Source organism: Artemia franciscana, chromosome 17 (assembly GCF_032884065.1).
Source record: "Artemia franciscana chromosome 17, ASM3288406v1, whole genome shotgun sequence".
Classification (NCBI taxonomy): domain Eukaryota; kingdom Metazoa; phylum Arthropoda; class Branchiopoda; order Anostraca; family Artemiidae; genus Artemia; species Artemia franciscana.
Genome location: NC_088879.1, coordinates 39,106,722 through 39,128,724, shown reverse-complemented (window position 1 = coordinate 39,128,724; position 22,003 = coordinate 39,106,722). Strand labels below are relative to the sequence as shown.

The 22,003-nt window shown below is 34.4% G+C and overlaps 1 protein-coding gene across 3 annotated transcripts in view; it reads left to right on the top strand.

Annotated features, from left to right (window-relative positions):
• LOC136038225 (potassium/sodium hyperpolarization-activated cyclic nucleotide-gated channel 3-like) overlaps positions 1–22,003 on the top strand; it is a 292,504-nt gene that overhangs the window by 211,500 nt on the left and 59,001 nt on the right. For all 3 annotated transcript variants that reach the window (XM_065721317.1, XM_065721319.1, XM_065721318.1), the window contains 2 exons: positions 2,389–2,535; positions 8,441–8,558. In XM_065721317.1, coding sequence (XP_065577389.1) covers positions 2,389–2,535; positions 8,441–8,558 — 265 coding nt within the window. The remainder of the gene's footprint in view (positions 1–2,388; positions 2,536–8,440; positions 8,559–22,003) is intronic.

The following is a 22,003-nucleotide window of genomic DNA, read 5'->3' as shown; positions in this document are numbered from 1 at the left end:
ATTTATGATTTTTTATGGGAAGAATTTTCCATGGAGAGGGACGTTTCCAAGATTGAACTTTCCAGGGACAATTTCACACATGAGAATTTTTCAGAACTCCTATTTCTTTTTTATCTGTCTTAATTTGTCTTTGCCGACTCAATTTTACATATAGAGATGTTCCAGTGGAATTGTCCGGGGATATTTTAAGTGGGGAATTATCTGGAGGATTTGTTATGGGGGGAGGGGTATTTCCCGCAGGAAAAATTTACCGCAGGAAATTTTTCGGGAGCAACTTTACCCTTGGGGGAGGGATTCCAGGCAAAAGTATCCACGGAGGGGAGGTGTCCAGCATGATTTGAAAAAAATGAAAAATCTAATTCTCTTTTAAATGAAAGTATTCTAAGGAGAATTTTTCAGGTTGAATTGTCGACAATAAATTTACCAGGGGGAGTTTTCAGCGAAGAGTAAATTGTCCGGGGGATTTTTTCTTTGGGGGGGTTGATTTTTTGGAAGAGGAACTCTAGCCCAATGGAGGTGATTAGGGAGGGAGGTAATTTACCACGGAGGGGTAGTTGGATTTCCCAGCATGGTTTGGAAAATGATCAGAAATTAAACAAAAAAAAAACAAGTTTTATCAATTGAAATAAAGGAGCAACATTAAAAAATTAAACGAAAAGAAATTATTTTGGATACGAGGGGAATTTCCCCCTCCTAAATACCATGCTCCTTACGCTAAAGTTGACTTTATGTCCAATTCTTTAAGAAAGACTCCTGAAACGAAAAGATCGTTTAAAAAGAATAAGGTACTTTTTTAAAGTACTAAAAACTTTGCCGTACGAAAAACCTTTACCATTGAAAAACCTTGTCTTTTTTTAAATGAGGGACTGGAGACACTTAAGAAACAATATTCAGCTCAATGCTCGGGTTCTATTTTTTAAAGGATTTGTCGGCAAAAAGAAGCGTGGATTAGAAGTGAGACTTTGGGAAATCAGAGGTTGAACTTTATTTTGGTAAATTATACATATATATATATATATATATATATATATATATATATATATATATATATATATATATATATATATATATATATATATGTATATATATATATATATATATATATATATATATATATATATATATATATATATATATATATAATGAAGATAGAAGAATAGGTTGCTTTCGTTGAAATAAAACGAAATCGTCGTCTTGAACCTTACGTGTTTCAATTCTGCACATGAAAACTCTACTTAATGCCAGTCAGCGCTGAGCCATCTACACCTACCTTCTGCTGCTAAGGAGTTACTAGCTAATACCTTCGTTTGTGCATTGTTATGGAAAGAGAAAGAATGAGAAAGGGAGCATTGCGGGGAAATTTTGTATAAGAGAATGCCCATGTATTTAATCACAGCCAGTCATCTCAAAAAAAGTAGAAGAAAAAAAAAAGTCAAATCTAAAAACGGATTTTTTTACTTTTAAATCCTAAGTTGGGATTCCTTTCGCACTTTGTGGGAAAAGTTGTTCTGTAGATATGCTAGCCTTACAAGTTAAAATAATGAAATTTTCTTTGCACATTAAAAACTAGTATTTTCTTGTTTATCTCGTTTATACTTCTTTTGATTTTAACATGTATATATTTGATTTATGATATCATGAAAAGAGAAATCACCAATGCAACAGCACAAACACATAAAAAAAAGAGACAGAAGGAGAAAAAGGAAGACTGTTTTCCTAAATTAGTGATTAATATAGACCAGCACTTGAATGAGGCCTTAACCCTACTCATCCATACAATCACATAGGTCAAACAGCATAACCATACACAATCAACCATAAAGAATAATCCATGGACAGGCAGTCATGTCGTCAATAAGTATAAGTCGTCATTTACCAAACAATAGAAACAATAAAGACGAATAATTCAGAGGCAACAACCCAACACAAGGGCTCATCAGGTGAATACACTTGTCTATAGGGTTTCGCCACATTAAATTCTCTACCCAGCCAAGTGTTGTGGCTACCACAGAATATTCATGACATCCCCGCGTCAGGTATCACCCCCAAAATACATGCCTATGAAAAAAAAAAAAACAGCAAATGTAAAACAACCAAGTAATGCCAAAACAAGCTTATCCTGTTAATATATCCCTCTTTTTAGCAACAATAAGTAAACTAAATATGATATAGGCCGGCCGCTCCCCTGGCTTGATTAAAGTTTTTATTTAATTGTATGAAAAAAAACATCATCAGTATATCATAATTCTAACTTCGAATCCGGACCAAAAAAGGAAAATCATGAAAATCTTCATCCATAGATGCACACAGGTCAATCCTTGGGATGAGGGGTTGGGGATCTGATTGCACATCATTGATTTCATCATTTCGTTGTTGTTTTTTTTTTAGTTGAAACAAGTTGAGGAATATATGGCTTACCGGCGCTTACCTCGTGACATGAGGCAACGAATCACTGAGTATTTTGAACATCGATATCAAGGCAAGTTCTTCGACGAAGACGCTATTCTGGGAGAATTATCTGAAAAACTTCGAACGGTAAGAGCTTTCTGATATTAGGGGTTTTATATTATTTATAACCCCCTAATATAAATATTAGGGGTTGGCTGCGATAACTCAAAAGGCATTATGTAAATTTTTCCTAGAGCTTATATTCATAATCCCATCCCTCAACCCAAACAAACCCTATCAATTTGCCCAATCTGTCTTCTTCTATATTATTTTGCTCCCAAAATATATAGAAGTTTCTCTTTTTTGCTATATCTTCTTTTAATATCTAATTTAATAATTGATAAATGGAGTTTGTGATTGTATACCTAGGAGATTGTTTTAGAACACAGAAGACGTTTCAAATAATAATGTTAGAATTAAATTTTGTTGGTCCAATAGTTCCAATAAGATTTTCAGTGTTAATTTTAAGGAATATTCAGTTATTTTTTTTATCTCATTAAACTTACTTCTGTTAAATTTCAATTTAATACAATAATATTAAATAATTTAATGATATTTGATATGTTTTACGATTTGATATTAAGTTGTTTTATTTAACTTCAAAAAATTAAATTTTTCCTTTGAGGTCGTCTTATTGAAATTTTACTGACTTTTTGTATTGACTCCCAAGATGTGGATTGTTCAAAAAATGCCATTATTTTACTTTATGTCAAATCACAGACGTTGCTATCTTGACTCCATGCGTCGAAACTGTATATCGATTTCTTTAAAATATTTTGACTCAGTCTTTATTAAAGCTGATCGTAAAATTGAAGTATACAAATGATAAATTTCATTTTTAGGAGCTATCCTTTTCTTAACGGCATAATCATAGCTGACTTGTCTTTCAAATTCTTTCTTTTTCATACTTTTTTTTACTCCTTTTTGCTTTGTTCATGCTTAAAGAACGTTAGTATAAAATTTCTTTCAAGAATTTTTTATTTTCTGCTGTCGACCATGTCTTTTGATTGCTAATTTATTTTCTTTAAAAGGTTGTAATTCTAAGGGCTTCTTCGGTATCCATTTTGTGTGAGCCAATTATTTTTAGAACAAAATACTTCTAGGGGGCTTAATTTTCTATGGAGGGGGTAAATTTTGAAAAAAATGCAATAGATTGTCGAGTAGCATGGGTAATATACGAAATTATAGGCTGAGAATCTCGGGATTCTAGGAACTTCACGGGTACTAAACCCCTCCCTTCACCTACAACTTTATTTTCTGTCCTTCCCGATATATCCAACAACTCAAGTTTTTTCAGTATCGGTCAATGAGAAGTAAATACAATGCGTGAAACACCCTTTGATTAGCTGAACTATGTTTATCTTACGTCAGACTATTCTAAGCTTTTCACTTGTTTGACATTTTGTTGAATATTGAGTTTTTCAAAAAAATTATTTTTTTTTTCTGTCCAGAATAAAACACATACTTCGGATCAACATCTAGTTTCGTAAAAAGGAAATATGAGGCCAATAGTTATTGAGAGCATAAAATTCTGTTGTAAATTGTGATTGCTTTGGCTCTTCAAGAAGTTGGAAAACTCCCAAATTAGCACCATAGCTGTATCTCGAGGATTCTGTATCGAGAACTTTAAACCCTTTTTATAGAGTAAAATAAATCTAAGAAATAAGAGAGTTTAAACTAAAATTGATAAATAAGAATCTCAAGATGTTTTCTAAGATAAAAAAAACGTCAGTGCAATTCAGCGTTATCCAGTAGAGTTCTCTTAAAAGCTATAAAAATGTAAATAAAAAATTTTTAGGTTTCATTTTTTTTTATTCTATTTTTCTTTATCTTCCCGGCTTCTAATTATATTTGAAAAAAAACTGATGGGACTAAAGTGCAATATTGAAAGTTGAAACAAACAAAAATTCAAGATTCATTTATTTTAGACAGCTTTCATAGCAACTGAATTTTGCTATCTCTCACAACACAGGAGAAAAAAAAAACAAGCAAGATTAATGGCACTTGTATAAAACGGAATAAAGGAATTGCTGAAGTGATTCATTCTGCATTTTATTGGCTAGAACTTAATGAAGTTAGATGGGGTAGTTCTTCAATGACTTGCACTATTTCGCAGAAAATTGTCGGAAAAAATGTTCAAAAAGCTAAACTTGGGAGTGGCGCCCATCAACTTCAACAGTGCTTCAGCGCCATCTTCAAAATGACTGCTTTGCAGTTTATCCAATGTATATCTGCAAAACTGTTTCAAATAAATGTTCTTGTGATATTTTTCTATATTTTTAGAATACTGTAAAGCTAGTTCCGTAGTGAAAAACATAAAGCCGACGCAACAAAAAAGATAAGGAGCAGAAAATCCCTTACAAACCTGAAACTACAAACCTGAATCTAAGCTTTCAGTAAAGCACTAGTTTTTCAGAATTCTACAAATTTAGGGAAACATGGCGAGTCAGTTTGTTTGAGCCGGTTTTGCAGAAAAATATTACATATTCCATGAGTGCAATTTTTTTTTTTTTTTTTTTTTAATTAATTCTGTTCCCTTTTATGCTTTAAAAACATACGAAGTATACCTAGCAAGAAAATATTTGTCTAACTTAGATTAAGAAACTAAAGGATTTTTTGTCAAAATAGGCATTAAATACTTCAAACTATGTTTTACTTCGCACCTCTTTTAAACTTTCTTCGGAAAATTGGAAAAAATGTTCATATATAGAGTCCAAGGGCTATATTAGCTCTGGTCTCTTAGAGGGGTTGTAGTGAAAAAATTCAATTATTTATGAATCACTGTCTTAAATGAAATATACAGAGATTTGAGGGAAACTGAAGGACACTAAAAGAGTTTTAAATATGCAGTTAATACGATTTATGAACCTCGTCTTGTTTTTATTAGATTTTTTCTGCCACAATGCTGCATAGTATTTTGAACTTTTCATATAAAACAATACCTTCGTAATTTTGGTTTCTTGGACTTCAAAGTTTTAGTAGAACTATTCTTTACAATAATTATAGCTATAAAGTTTAAATTAAGAGCATTAAAAGTATTTAACTTTTATTTTTCATCTGTAAATTTATGGTAAAAACCAATCATGATTACAACTCCTATAATGTTGTTTTGTTACTAATTTTACAATCAAGGTAAGCCAAGATGAGAGCTACCATTTCTGTATCAGCTTCAAATGACCATTCTTCCTCACATGGCAGTTTTTTTAGTTACATTTTTAAAATTTTAGTTACCAATCTAACTAAACCAGTCTTACCAGTCTGTGCTTTGTTTTTTACCAGGTTACATCCACTGCTGCAACTGTGACTTCATTAACTTTTTTCTATTTTCTTTTATTTCCATATTTTACTATGAATTTTACTAAGTTAAAAATAAACTTACTTTGAGTTTTTTTTCTGGATCTCCTGAAAACCATAATATTCTTTGTGGCAACTAGTTTTTCTTCTTATTTCTAATTAGCAAATCTTAAAGTGCCGAAGATATACTTTCTTTCTAGCTGACTGTTTACTTTCGTTCTTATAAAGAAAACAAATGTCATTATATAGCATTTTATTCGATTGCTTTTCCTTATCGAGCAATGGTAAATTCAAAGAACTTGTTTATGTCTTTATTCAAATTTGGATTAGGTAACCGAAGGAACAGAAATTTTATTTTTGGTGCATTTACCATTCCTTTTCAAGTGTGAAAATTAAACTTCAATTGGAATCTGAAAACAAAATATAAAGCCAATGGGACGGTTTTTTTTGGGATTTAATTTCATATTCTCTTACATCAAAAGATGTTGGCGAAAGTTAAATCAGTAATCTAGTGATCTTTTTTCTTGCCTGGTGATTTTATTTTGACTAGTAATTCTTAGAAAAAATCAAATGTTTTTTGCTTTTGTTAGTTATTTGTTTTTTAATCGCAAGAATACCGCAAAATTCGATAGAAAAGGTTCACAAACACTCCATTTAGAATTAAGTTAGAGATGGAATTCTAATTTTGAGGAGACAGTCTGAGGAGAAGTACTGACCGAAAAAAAAACCAGTCAATTAAAATGATCAGAAAATTAGTAAGATTTACTTTCCCTGCCCCCAAATATTTTGACCAGTGACGCCCTGCATGAAGCTGGTAGGTCATATATATATATATATATATATATATATATATATATATATATATATATATATATATATATATATATATATATATATATATATATACAAGAAAGCCGTTACGTTTAAAGTTTATTATTTGTTTTTACTCATTTAGTGATTTTTTTTCCTCAGGATTCTAGTGACTTTATTTTTAACCTCATGGCAATCCTTTTCTTAGTCGAAATTTCGTGAAGCAATTACGCTATTTTTTTGGCAGCTCAATAGCTTTTAATTATAATTATTTGTCAATTATTGTTTTCGTTCCAAGACCAGGGATAACACAAATTTACAAGCAACTTAGGTTACTGCAGGCTAAAAAAAGACTGCGGTATTTTCTCCTTTTAGGTAGTTTAAGCAATACCTGGACTAAATTTGTTGTTCATCTGTTTATGGAAACTGAAGTAAATGGTCTTTAATGGTAATTTGTTGAGATTGTATAGTTTTTACTTGGGTTGGTTTCATTTAATCTAATTTTTATTGAGGAGTATCTTATTAGAGTAAGGTTTTAAGGTTTTATAGAGTATGGTTTTTGCTTAGTTGTTCTTATGGTTTGTTAAGGGCAACTCTCTTATAAACATTATTATCTATCTTTCATAAAAAAGAAGGAAAAAAAACAACTCACAATTAAAAGGACTTAATGAGGCGGTGACGCGGAGAAATACGAACGCGAGCTGTGTTTGAGAGTTTTTCGGGTGCAGTAATTCTAATTTTACTAGATAGTAATTTACGGATAAGAAACAGGATTTTGTCCAAGTCGGAAGAAACAACAAAAATTTGCAAAATCTAAATAATTAATTATTTATTATATCAATTAATTATGAGCAATAAGTCATTATTATTTAATTAGATATTGTAGTTACTTATTTTTATTCTTTTTATTTATTTTTGCTTAAGAAGGGGAAATTTCCAGAAGCAAAAATTAATGGAATGATTAAAGAAAGTTGAGAAAAGCTTTTGATCTGCATGTTAACCATCTTGAAAAAAATTTATTATTTAATGGAATGTTTTGTTGTGACTTGATGGAAAACAGTTTTCTCTCCGTGTCTATTATCTATCCCAGTGATCCCCAAAGTGGGGTGCATGACCCACCTGTGGGGTATCGCAATATTTTGGTGGATCCTGGGCAGGAGGTGCACCCTTTGGCTGACTATACTTTAGTTCGTTAATTTTGGAAAACAAATTTTAATGTGAATGACATACATTCATATGCATTTAAAGAGAAAAAAGATAGATTATAGTATTGCAATAACGTCATGCATTGTATAAAAGCCGTTTTATACAGACAGTAAGTTTTCTTTAGCATGCTTAGAGGAGGGCACAAAAAAACCTATTTAATAGCCTCTTAAGTTTCCATCAAGTGAACATATGTAAAATTTCGACTAACAAAACGTAAATATCACGAGGGGGGCAACAGGACTTTAAAAATACCTAGGTGGGACATGGCCCGAAATCCGGTTGGGAAGCACTGATCTATCCTAGAAAATACAATTTGAAAAACATACAGCCTTTTGAATAACCACAGCAAATGAATAAAAGCTCATGGAGATAAGTTCTTTTATTAGACAGTGGAAACAGATATAAAAATCTGGATATTTCGACCACTGGTGCATGCGGTCGAAATACCCAGATCTTTGCATCTGTTTTCACTGTCTGATAGAAACACTTTCCCCATTTGAGCTTTTATTTATTCGTCATAGAAAGGCAGTTTGGTCTTAAAAAGAAATACCTAATTTATGATAGTACTGCCAAAATAGCCACGGCCTATACAAGGCCGTGGTATACAAGCTAATTTTTTACCGTGTAATTTTTTACCATGGCCGTGGTACACGGCCACGGTATACAAGCTAATTTTTTGCAGGATGTAATCAACTACAATTGTCGATCGTTAGTGGCCTCTGTCCCTTTTTTTGCAAATGCCGATCCTGCGTTTGTGTCTGATGTAGTAACAAAATTGCAGTACGAAGTTTTCCAACCAGGTAAAACTGCTCATGTTTTTCTTTTAGCAAGATCAATTGTATTTTAGGAAGAATTGCTAAACATGATTTATAATTACTTATTTATGGACATGTTTTTCACTAAAATCAGGCCTTGGGTTTGTGGCACGTTCGGAATCTAAGGCTCTTCAGGATTAGCAGATTCCCTCAGAGGAAGAATATGGTATCAATTTCATATGTTTAAAGCTAATTCATTTTAAACATCTATTTTACATCATAAATGAATGTCGAAGAAGCCCCTGCTACTCCTAAGGGGAGAGGTCTGCATACTTTCATGGCCGTAATAGGAGTTGCAGGTAACAATGCTTGATTAACGGCAATATGGCGGGAGATGTTAGTTCCCACCGTGGGAACTGGTTTCAGTTTCCTCTGGGAATATTCTTGATTTTATTGATTTTGTGATTAAGGGGGGCATAGCAAAAAAAGGTTGGGAAGCACTGCTATAGAGCCATTATGACACTTGAAAATTGTGGTCTACGGTTATTTTTTGTTTTTTAATCTTCAATTTAAAATCAGAGCAGGAGCTTGCGAATTTTTGAGCCCAAAGGTATCTAAAATTGAAATGCTGCTTTTTAATGTTAGAAACCTCTGAAAGAACTGATATACCACTTATCTTAGTCTTGAAGACCTGTCTTTGGTCCGGAAGGCCATAAAATGCTGGTTTACTCCACAACTAGGAATTGTTTGTCAAGATGCATTTGTATGCTATAAGTGTCTGCAGCTTCTAGAACAACCTTCTAGAACAGTTTCTAGAATAACCAAAATGGCCTGTAGCTTCTAGAAAATATCTTTCGGTCTATTTTTGCTTTTTTTTAAACTCGTTTTGGCACTTTGTCAAACCTAAAAGGAACAGGAATTACCATACATATAAGAGTGAGTGGACCATACCCTTATCTTCAAAAGTCCAGAGCGTCATCTGCGCTTTACTGAAAACGATTTGTATTTCGAATGTTTTATTCAACCTAATATCAATAAAAGCACATCAGTAAAATATAGTCACAATGATAATAAAAAAATCGAATTTTTTTTTATAACCAGAGTTTAATTTTAATTTTAATTTCAAGGCATTCCAGTACTGCTAAATGCATACAAACTCTATACGATAACCGCTAGTGATCCGAGGAAAAGTATCCTAGTTTGAATGTCTAAAGAAACAAAACTTCAATAATATGCTGGAAAATATTTTATGCTACTTATAGGAAAAATCCATCAATGAGCGTTTCAATAAAGGCATTCAAAAATTCATGACGAAAGATTCCCGTCAGCAGAGACCTGCCAAATATTAGAGAATAGATGAATGTCAAATAGACTTACAGCACGCAATGTGGTCTAATGAAAAAAAGAGATATTAAACAATTGAAATATTTTCAGAGCATGACCTCCGGTGGCGTCAATTCATGAAAATCTATGAGAAGGGGGCAAGATGTTCAATTCAAAATCTAGGGGAAGGGGTGGCTCATCTATGAATTATAAGTTCAAAAGTGAACTCATTTTTAGTCTTTAACAGGATAGGTTACAAAATTGTCCAGATTTTTGGGATAAATATTCATTGACCCTCCTCGGTGATATTTAGAACCCTGCTTAAATTGCTGTTGAAAACTGTTTCTAAAATGGTCGTTCTATTCTTGTGTGATATGTCAAGAACGTTATCGAATTGTGAATGTCGTGGAGGATTTAACTAATTGAAAATTTATTTCACTTGGAATATATTGATAACTGCCAGTCACTGATCAAGGGAGATCACGGACCACATCACACCATAGAGACGCTGTAGCTCCGCCCGAAAAAACCGATTTGCTCAATAAGTGATGGTATCCTTACTAAAATCAAAGTGCCTTTTCAGCTTCTCTCTCAGAATTCTTCTATTAGTGTGCGAGAGCAGCAAATTCTGCTAAATATTTATTATGCTGAAATTGTCCATGCCTTACGTGTCGCTGAGCATACGAGTGTCCCAGTCCGGAGGTTTCGAGTCCGAACCGGAAACCTGGCTGGTTGGGTAGTCCAGATCTTGTCGATTTCTGTGTAAAGTCAAAATTCTGGTTCCATATCTGGAGGGGCCGCGTAGGGGAGTGGTAAATGAAATCCGTCTCTACACAAAGCGCTATTTTGTAAAAGTGCCAAAACGTCACCAGGCAAAGTCAATAGCTGAAATGTCTAGCAAGGCTAAAAGTGATCCCAATTTTATTTGGAAATTTTTAAGGCATGATAAGTCTAAATCTTGCAATGATTTCCAAATCAGTACTGAACAGTGGTACAACTACTTTAAAGGTGAATTCTCCAGTCCCGATCCGTTGCTCGAGAGTAAGTTTGAGAAAGAACTTGACGGGCTCTTGCTCGGGTCTGTTAATGACCTCGGTTTCGTCGTAACTCCATCAATGGTCACAAAATGCATCCTGAAACTACGAAAAAAGACTTCCCGTGGTGCGGATTTGATTTGTGCGAAGCACTTGGAATTCGGTTCTTGTGTCTTAGTTGAGCATTTATCACTACTTTACCAATGATTTTTGTTACTGGTATTGTCCCCAATTTATTAAGTATCGGATTTAATTAGTCCTATTTTGAAAAAAGGAAAGCCAGCTGACTGTTGTTCCTCCTTTAGGCCAATTACTGTTTCTTGCATTTTGTGCAAAGTATTTGAGCTATTGGTTGTTGATGAAATTTCTAGTAAGTGTTATACGCCAGAGAACCAATTTGGTTTTAAGAAAGGTGTAGGTCGTGAACATGCTCGTCATCTTTTAGAAAATTTGTTACTTCATGCCGTTGAAAATGATGAAGTACTGTTTTTTTCTGGGCTGGACGTTTCTAGAGCGTTTGACTCTGGCATACATGCACAGATACTGCTGATAGCATATAAATGCGGTACTGACCCTTCGGTAGTTAGGGCTATGTGCGACATGTACAGAAAGCTGAATGCTAGATTAAAGGTCCCTATTTTACCTGGTGTTGTAGATCTTACCCTGCCAATATCCATTAAAAAAGGTATTAGATAGGAAGCTCTGTCCTCCCCGCCCCTGTTCAATAACAGTGTAGTCGAGCCCCAGCAAAAAGCCCTCACGACATGTATTTTTAAAGGAATAGACGTTGCATTAATAAATTACGCAGATGACGTATTGAATGTAAGTAGAATGTAAACAGGGATTGAAGAAAATTTTCGTATATTGGCAGTATTAGTCTCAACTTTAATCATAATAAGGGTGAGATTCTAGTTTTTAATCGCCGTTGCCAAGATCCCGTTGCTGTATCTCTTGGTGTGCACGTCATACAAGACCAAGCACGTCTTATGTACCTTGGAGTCAAAATTGGAAAAAATCTCCGATCGACACGGGTCTTGCTTAAAGATTTTTTTGTGAATAAACTAGGAAGGCATATGACCTGTTGGTAGCGCTGAAGTTCAAGTTTAGCCGTCGCATCCTTGCTACTTTATATAATGCTTTTGTAGTTCCCCATTTGCTTGCGCTTGCCCCATTTTGGTCTCTTTTCTCGCGGACAGATGTCAGCGACATAAAGAAGTGTTTTTACAAATATGCAAAATATGTGCTTAGATTGCCTCAATAGACCAGTAATGCAACTCTGTCAACACGTTACGGAGTACCTAGTCCAGTGCGTACAGCAGAAAAGCGAAATGAGCGTTATATAACACGCCTGGTCAGTAATAGCACTTTGCTAAGTGTTTTCCGATAGTTTTTTCATGTTATAAATGCTGAGTTTGATTTCGTTTTTTTTTGTGTGTGTTTTTTTTTTGTTCTTTTCTTTTGTTTTTTCTCGTATTAGTCCGTCGGTTTTGTATTTTTTGCAATATGATGGGAAATAAACATACATACATACATATACTATCGTTTTCCACTCTTGGTGATTTGAAAGTAATGTATGTGGGGGACTGAAATAGGAATCTGGAATAAGAAAAAAAGAATACTTATGCTAAAGTACCAAGGACAGTGAAAATAAGCCTGGTTTAAAAAAAAATGTGTATACTGTCGAAAAATTAAAAATAATTGGAGACTATTTTTTAATGAAAAAATAGTTTATAAAAATATAAAGCTATGGAGTTTTTGGTTTTAGCAAGTCTTGACTTGCTTGACTTATTCTAGGGTTAAAGCAACCCTCCCCGGAGAAAATAGTAACACTGTTTTGCAAACTACCCAGTGTTGGTAGGAGGAGGTTAGTCTCTATTTAAGGTAATTTTTAAAAGGGTCTTAGAAACTACTATTGAAATAAAATTTCTGTCACAAGACCCAGAAAACCAAAGCCTTGTCTTTGCAATTGATGCTTATCGAAAATGTTCATAAGCATCTGTATTACTGGGATCGAGGTACAAGATTGATGGATACTCAACCATTCATTCAGTGTACAACTATGAAACCCACCCCCTCTAACGGTGAGGGGGGCTCATTGTGAATATTTGGGACTATTATGAACATAATGAAATGAATAAATTAAATATTAAGTTAAATAATTAAAATTAAATTATTAAGTAGTCTCTGTCAAAGGGCCCTTGTGCGGTAAGTAAAAACTCGGTTTCTGTAACTTGGGTTTTGTTGTAGAATGTATTGGATTCTTTCGACCACTAATATGGGGGCACTAATTAAGACAACAGAGGTGGTTTTCCCCCTCTACTTCAGAATTAAACAAATTTCTTTCGTTGTTTTGCATTGAAAAAGTGCCCTCCTCCTTAGATTTTGAAGTATACTCATTTTTAATGGTCATTATGAGTATAAGAAAGGAAAATTTTTGCTCCTCCCCTCCCCCGTTGAATTTTTCATATTTTAGCTCTAATATCTAGTGCTAGAATATGTTTTATTTTGTCTTTGCATTTAGTTGTGTTTTTCAAACAGTTCGTGGTAACGAACTGTAGTAAGGAGCGACCCGGCTCAATAGTAACCGAAACTCTAAAAAATAGAATTTTGATACCAATAATTACATCAAAAGAATTGCATTTTAATGCTGATTTTAGATATAAAAGTTTCATCAAGATCAGTTATACCTATCAAAAGTTACAAGCCTGAGAAAATGTGCCTAATTTTAGAAAATAGGGGAAAACACCCCCTAAAAGTCATACAGTCTTAACGAAAATCACACCATCAGATTCAGCGTATCAGAGAACCTTATTGTAGACGTTTCAATCTCCTATCTACAAAAATGTGGAATTTCGCATATTTTGCCAGAAGACAGATCACGGATGCGTGTTTATTTGTTTTTTTGTTGTTTTTTTTCCCGGGGGTAATCGTATCGACTGAGTGGTCCTAGAACGTCGCGAAAGGGCTCATTCTAACGGAAATTAAAAGTTCTAGTGCCCTTTTTAAGTGACAGAAAAAAATGGAGGGCACCTAGGCCCCCTCCCACGCTCATTTTTTCCCAAAAGTCACCGGATCAAAATTCTGAGATAGCCACTTTATTCACCATAGTCGAAAACCCTAATAACTATATCTTTAGGGACGACTTACTCCCCTGCAGTCCCCGTGGGAGGGGCTGCAAGTTACAAACTTTGACCAGTGTTTACATATAGTAATGATTACTGGGAAGTGTACAGACGTTTTCGGGGGGATTTTTTGGTTTAGGGGGGAGAGTTGAGGGGGGGGGGTTACGTGGGAGGATATTTCCATGGAGAAACTTCTCATGGGGGAAGAGAATTTCAATGAAGGGGGCGAAGGATTTTCTAGCATTATTTGAAAAAACAAGGAAAAAATATAAGAAAAGTTTTTTCTACTGAAAGTAAGGAGCAGCATTAAAACTTAAGACAAACAAAAATTATTACGCACATGAGGGTTTACCTCCTCGTTATACCTCACTCTTTACGCTAAAGTATTTTTAGTAATTTCAACTATTTATTCTACGACTTTTGTGATTCAGAGGTCATTCTTAAGGAATTGGGACAAGATTTCAGCTTTAGTGTAAAGAGCGAGGTATCGACGACGGTTGAACCCCCTCATAAACGCAATAAAAACATACAAATATAGAAGTTCGTTAGGTAAGTTAATTCGTAAGTTACGTATATTTTTTACCAATGAAAACGTTTGTAAAAAATTAATGGTTTTAGTTACTTTTTTAAGTAATCAAAAAATTGGAGGGCAACTTGGCCTCCTCCCTCGCTCCTTTTTCTCGAAATCTTCCGATTAATTGCAATTAATTAATATGCAAATTTCGTTTTAATTATTTATGTGTGGAGAGCCAAGATCAAAACATACATTAATTTAAAAACGTCCAAAAATTAAATAAAAAAAAAACAAGTTTTTTTTAAATAAATGTAAGGAGAAACATTAAAACTTAAAACGAACAGAAATTATTCCGTACATGAAAGGGGCTTTTCCTTCTCAACGCCCCGCTCTTTACGCTAAAGTTTCTTACTGTTTTAAAAATAGAGTTAAGAGAAAGAGTCAAACTTTAGCGTAAAGAGCGAGGCTTTGAGGAGGAAAAGCCCCTTTCACATACGCAGTAATTTCTGTTTATTTTAAGTTTTAATGTTGCTCCTTACTTTCATTTAAAAAAACTTGTTTTTTTTATTTAATATCACAACTGAAGTGTCTATGTTTTATTCAGGGAACAAATAAACAATACAATTTATTTTGTGCATTGTTTTTTATTCATTGGCCTATAGTCAAGTTACATTACCTTATCTTAATCCTCCTCCTGACTTGGCGCCAGTGTCAAGAAAGAAAACTCTAGCGTTCTCCAGCAAACTCGATCTTGAGCTGCCGCCGGTGCATGTCTGTTCTTTTTGTGGCGATCGCTCTCAGATGGAGGGTCACCAGATCTTAAGCCTTTGGATTTGTGGTCCACTAGAGTGGACTCAACCCACCCCGACAGGATCGAGCCAGTCCTTTGTCGAGGCCGTTATTAGCAAATGCGTAATTAGCGTTGCCGAAGCAAAGAACGTTCTTCGCACAATGTATTTTTTTGGGTGGGAGGGGCTATTTTAGACCAGGGCACTTCGCATAGAAGGAGTTTTCGCAGAAAATTCAAAAAGAGCTTGTTTGATTTGAAATTGAGAGATCATGCTCTTTTTAATAGTCGAAAGTAATCGGGGAGTAAATGCCCCTTCATCCACGCCCAGCATTTTTCCGAAATGCTGGGCGTTCAATCAGAAGTTCTAGTGCCCTTTTTGAGATTCAAATCAATCAGACTGCAGTTACCCCCCCCCCCCCCACACACACACACATACACGTCTTGGTTTCTCGAGCTGCATCCCATAGAAATTTTGAGATATTCCTTTTATTCAAAACAGTCCAAAGATCATATAGCAAGACTTTTGGGGTCTATAAAAACCACCAGAGCCTGAGGGCGAGGGTTTAAATTGCGTCCCAGGGGCATTTAAGGTTCTTATGGAAGGGATAGTTGTGTAAACTTTAGGGGTGGCTCATTTGGTTGAAATTGTAAGTTCCAGTTCACTTTTAGAGTCAATATATAATAAAGGTCAACTAGCCCCCTCCCAACTACCCTTCTTTTCACCAAACGCATCTGATTAAAATTGTGCGAGGGCAATTTTGTTTAAAATGGTCCAAAGAGTATATAACAATGCCTTCAGGAGTGGCAAAACCCCCAGAGCTCTGGGGCAAGGGCTTTAAGATATACCCTGGGGGGCATAAAAGGTTTTTATGGAACGGGTGGTCGTATCAAATTCAGATGGGTCTCATTAGATTATAAATTGGAAGTCATAGTGGCCTTTTTAAGAGTCAAAGTGATTTAAGAGAAACCATCCCCCCACACCCATCATTTCCCAAACAAACATCCAAACAAGTTTTGAGACATCAATTGTTTCATCATTTTTGAAAAATTCTGTGATTACGCGTTTGGGGGTGTCAACCCCCCCCCCCCAGAGGTTCCAGGGCAAAGGCTGCAAGTTATGTAATTTGTATGTGCAATTTATATTTGTATATGTAGTATATGTTATTGAGATAAGGTATACATGTTTTCAGGGAATGTTGACAATAATGTTGAACTAAATCGTCATGTATTATGTGTATATGAGTTTTCAAACAGTTCGTGGTAACGAACTGTAGTAAGGAGCGACCCGGCTCAATAGTAATCAAAAGTCTAAAAAATGGAACCAATTTTGGTACCAATAGCTACATCAAAAGAATCGCATTTTGATGCTGATTTTAAATATATAAGTTTCATCGAGTTTAGTCTTACCCATCAAAAGTTACGAGCCTGAGAAAATTTGCGTTATTTTAGAAAATAGGGGGAAACACCCCCTAAAAGTCATAGAATCTTAACGAAAATCACACCATCAGATTCAGCGTATCAGAGAACCCTACTGTAGAAGTTTCAAGCTCCTATCTACAAAAATGTGGAATTTTATATTTTTTGCCAGAAGGCAGATCATGCGTGTTTATTTGTTTGTTTTTTGTTTGTTTTTTTTTCCCAGGGGTGATCGTATCGACCCAGTTGTCCTAAAATGTTGCGAAAGAGCTCATTCTAACGGAAATGAAAAGTTCTAGTGCCCTTTTTAAGTGACCAAAAAAATTGGAGGGCACCTAGGCCCCCTCCCACGCTAATTATTTTCCCAAAGTCAACGGATAAAAATTCTGAGATGGCTATTTTATTCAGCGTAGTCGAAAAACCTTATAACTATGTCTTTGGGGACGACTTACTCCCTCACAGTCCCCGTGGGAGGGGTTACAAGTTCAAAACTTTGACCAGTGCTTACATATAGTAATGGTTATTGGGAAGTGTACAGGCGTTTTCAGGAGGATTTTTTGGTTGGAGGCAGGGGTTTAGAAGAGGGGGATATGCTGGGGGAACTTTCCTTCGAGGAATTTGTCATGGGGGAAGAAAATGTCCATGAAGGGAGCGCAGGATTTACTAGCATTACTTAAAAAAAAACAATGAAAAAGTTTTTTTTCAGCTGGAGGTAAGCAGCAGTATTAAAACTTAAAACTAACAGAAATTATTACCCATGTGAGGGGCTCACCTCCTCCTAATACCTCTCTCTTTACGCTAAAGTATTTTTAGTAATTTCAACTATTTATTCTGCGGCTTTTGTGATTCAGGGGTAATTCTTAATGAATTGGGACAAAACTTAAGCTTTAGTGTAAAGAGCGAGGTACAGACGAGGGGGCGAACCCCCTCATATATGTAATAAAAACATAAGAATACAAAAGTTCTTTACGTAAGCTAATTTATAAGTTACGTATATCTTTTACTTATAAAAAGATTCGTAAAAAATTAAAAGTTCTAGTTGCCTTTTTAATTAATCGAAAATCGGAGGGCAACTAGGCTTCCTCCCCCTCTCTTTTTTTCTCAAAATCATTCGATCAAAATTATGAGAAAACCATTTAGCCCCCCCCCCCCACAAAAAAATATACAAATTTCGTTTTAATTATTCCTCTGCGGAGAACCAAAATCAAAACAAGCATTGATTCAAAAACGTTCAGAAATTAAATAAAAAAAACAAGTTTTTTAAATGAAAGTAAGGAGCGACATTAAAACTTAAAATGAACAGAAATTACTCCGTATATGAAAGGGGCTTTTCCTTAAGAGTCAAACTTTAGCGTAAAGAGCGGGGCGTTGAGAAGGAAAAGCCCCTTTCATATACGGAGTAATTTCTGTTCGTTTTAAGTTTTAATGTCGCTCCTTACTTTCATTTAAAGAACTTGTTTTTTTTTTATTTAATTCTATCAGGAATGACTCATTATATTAATTTGGAATTTTTGGGAAATGATAGAGGAGATGATATATTGACCAAAAAGGCAATATTTGCACACTACTACTACTACAGCTACTGCTGCTTCTACTGCTACGTCTAGTACCGTTACTACTACCACTACTATCACTGAAACTACTACCTCTGTAGCGCGTATAGCTAAGGCTGGGGTTATTGAAAAAAAAATATTTGAGGAAAAATTTTTGAAAATATTTGAGGAATATTTGAGGAAAAATATTTGAGGGGAAAGTTGAACTAAATCAAAACACACTATGTCTATACGGATTGCTGAAACGGCCGTATCAGATATTTTTGGAACATATTTTTATATCAAGAGGAAACTTCAGGGGTATCATGAGTGGGATGTTCAGTTGACCAAAATCCAAAGTGTACCTGCTGCTGCTGCTATTAATACTGCTGCTATTACTGTTACTACTAATCATTATATTTTATTACTGCTACTACTGTTCCTACTATTACCACTACTATTATGACATTAGTACAATTAAGGTTACATGTATGAGGTTGAAAATTTGAGAGAATATTGAAGGAAAGTTTGAACTAAATCAAAACACACTATGCGCATGCAGATTGTCAAAAGGGTGTATCTCAAGAATTCATTTGGGGCTTAAGTCAGTAACACTGAGACCCACTTGAGAACTGGTCAGTCACTTTTGAAGTGGTGAATAAGGAAATATGGCATAATTCTTTGGATCTTTCAAATATGCTGAACCAAATGGCTATCTCAAAATTATGATCAGACGACTTAGTGGAAAAAAGGGACATGGAAGAGGGGCCATTTGCCCCCCCCCCAAACTTATGGTGACTTGAAAAGTGCGTTAGAACTTTTGACTTCCAATCAAATAAGCCAACTCCCAATCTTCTAGGATTTCTGGTTCAATGCGAATACCATGGTTCATAACTGACAAGTAAACACGCGTCCGTGATCTTTCTTCTGGCAAAAAACACAAAATTTTAAATTTTTGAAACATTTGCAGTAGGGTTCTCTGATGTATTGAATCTGATGGTGTGATTTTCATTAATATTTTTTGACGTTGTGGGGGTGTTTCCTCCTTTTTTCAAAAAAGGCAATTTTTCTGAGGTTTGTTACTTTTTTTGGCTTCATTAAACTTAATAATCTTTATATATTCTGAATCAACACAAAAATTTGATTCTTTATATTCATCTATTGTTATCAAAATTCTGTATCTTAAGAGTTTCGGTTATTACTTACCCGAGTTGCTCCTTACTTACAGTTTGTTTCCACGAACTATTTTATTACCACAAACAATTTGACCTTGTGCAAATGCACCAATTGAATTCTCCCGGATGTGGTCCATTCTAATACAGTACTTCAATACTTCCTACTGAAAACCCTTTTTTCTGTGGTACTGTTGCCATAAAAGGAAGTCCCATGTCAAAACCATTTCATTGTATATGTTTTCATGCTATGTTTATGGTTTTCAAAACGTTACTCATGGCCAAAAAGGGCAGAAAAAAATATACGTAAATATAAACGATGGTCTTAAAGTCTATTTTTAAATTAGTTTAAGCTAATAACAGGCTTATTCGTTAACACCAAGTGTGATTATATTTTAGATAGTGATTATATTTAATGTTTTAATCATTTTAAAGCAAATTATCATGATTGGAACTTGTTTTTGAACTAGCCTAATAACCAAAATTTACTTTTGTCATTATCAAATTCTAGAATCAAATAGATATGACACATACTAATCTTTTCATATTTTTTTTTTATTTTTCTAGTGCCTTACCTAACATTAAGATATAAATCCTTCATATTTTTTCTTAAATCTTCTTAAATAAAACGCTAATGACAAATAAAAAATACATTAGAAAAGATTTGAACGCTGAAAACTATAACAGAATTCAACATGGTCTAGTATAGACTAAAATCTAGGCCATGTCCAACAAGTAGCATATTTGCGTGAACTTACCCCAAAATACCTCCCAATATGGCTCTTCATTATGTTGTGCCACCAAAATTATACAAGCCAAGTCCTGGCTCAAAGAAAAGGCCCATATCCACTAAGAGCTCTGACAAATACCTCTTAATATGGCTTAATATGGCATGGGGATTTGAACATGAAAACCCCATCGTGCATACCTTTAAATACTACGGAATACTAAACCCCCTCCCATATCTATTCAGACCCCGCCTCAGTATGAAAAGAAGTAATCATCCACAATGTTTGTTGGGAAAGTCTTGTTACAGAGTTCTTGAATTCGCCATTTTTTTTTATTTTTTTTTTATTTAGTGTCATGGCGGAAGCCATTTTTACTTCACTTGAAATAAAAACAGTATGTAGTGGCTTTAAAAAATGAATTCAGGAAGATAACAAACAAATGGAGTACATCTAGTTCAAAGCAAAATAAATGCAGGAAGATAACAAACATATGATCATATCTAGTTCAAAGTATTTTTAAGGGAGGGGAATCTTCTTAAAACCAATATTTTTTGTAAAATCACTATCAGTCTTTAGAGATATCATTATTGTGGATTCTGGTCATTATATATATGTTATAGCTCAAAGATTAACAGGGACTATCCTTTCCTCATTTCTTTCTTTGGGATTTTGACACTCGAAAATAGGACTAATACTTGTCTACCTACGAATTCTGTGACATTCATAATATTTACTGTCACATATAAAAGGGAGGAAAAAATGTGTAATACCTTCATTTATCACACAGAATTAGATCTTTGGAGTCCCCTTTTCAGTTCCCCCTTGATGAAAGAGCAGAATAAAATCTTCTGATCGGAGAACTTTTGGACAAAAGGTGATTAAGAGGTATGAAGGACATGAGGGAACAAAAAAGTAATTTGTCTTTTCTTCAATGTGGATGGACAAAAAAAAAGGTTCTCAAATTGAATAAGCTATAAGGCTAGGAAGATCTTAAGTCCAGACCATAACTTCAACTTCCATAAAGATACTTGTATAAAGATTCTCCTTGTAAAGATACTAATTTTATGCGCAATGAGCTCTTTCAAATTATTTTTTTCTCATGGTTTATTTCTGAACTACCGTATATGTCAGGGGTATTAATTGGGGTGTGGGGAGGGAATAGCTCCCGCTTTAGAGTTTAAAAGTATCTTTCTTTGAATTAATATCGACAAAAATCCTTCTTCCTCCTCTACATTTTACATTACTTATACTTCCTACATTACAATTGTCACCCTATGAACTGATTTAATACTACCAAACTCATAGTGACAAAGACCAAACTACCTTTCCATCACAAACACTAAAATCATTTTGCGATAGCTATATGTCACTTGGCTAATACCAAGTGCCATAAAAACCATTGACTGAACAAAAATACAAACAAAAAAGGCTTGAAAACCGAGATTTTAGCCAAGAAATATAGAAGAAAATTAATATTCTACCAATGTTTCATTTTTCTTGATTGTAACAGTAGTTGCGACCTATTAAAGAGTGAACTATGGTCTATAGTAATCGGAAAATTTATGTAGCTGGATCCAAAAATAAAAATTGTCATTAGATTTAACATTATAGCCTAAGAGTTTTTAATCAAATGCGCCGAGATTTTTTTAGTGGGGGGAATTGTTTCCTCCTAGACTTGGAAAAACACCTTTTCTTCATTAAAAAACACCTTTTTGACTATTTTCATTGATTAAAATTGAAAAAAAAAGAAACAACTTCCCCTCATCTAAATTTTGAAAAGCACATTTTGCCCCTCCGACCCCTGCCTCGTACTCTTCCGCAATTATAAAACATAATTGGAGCGATTCTAAATAGTGCTG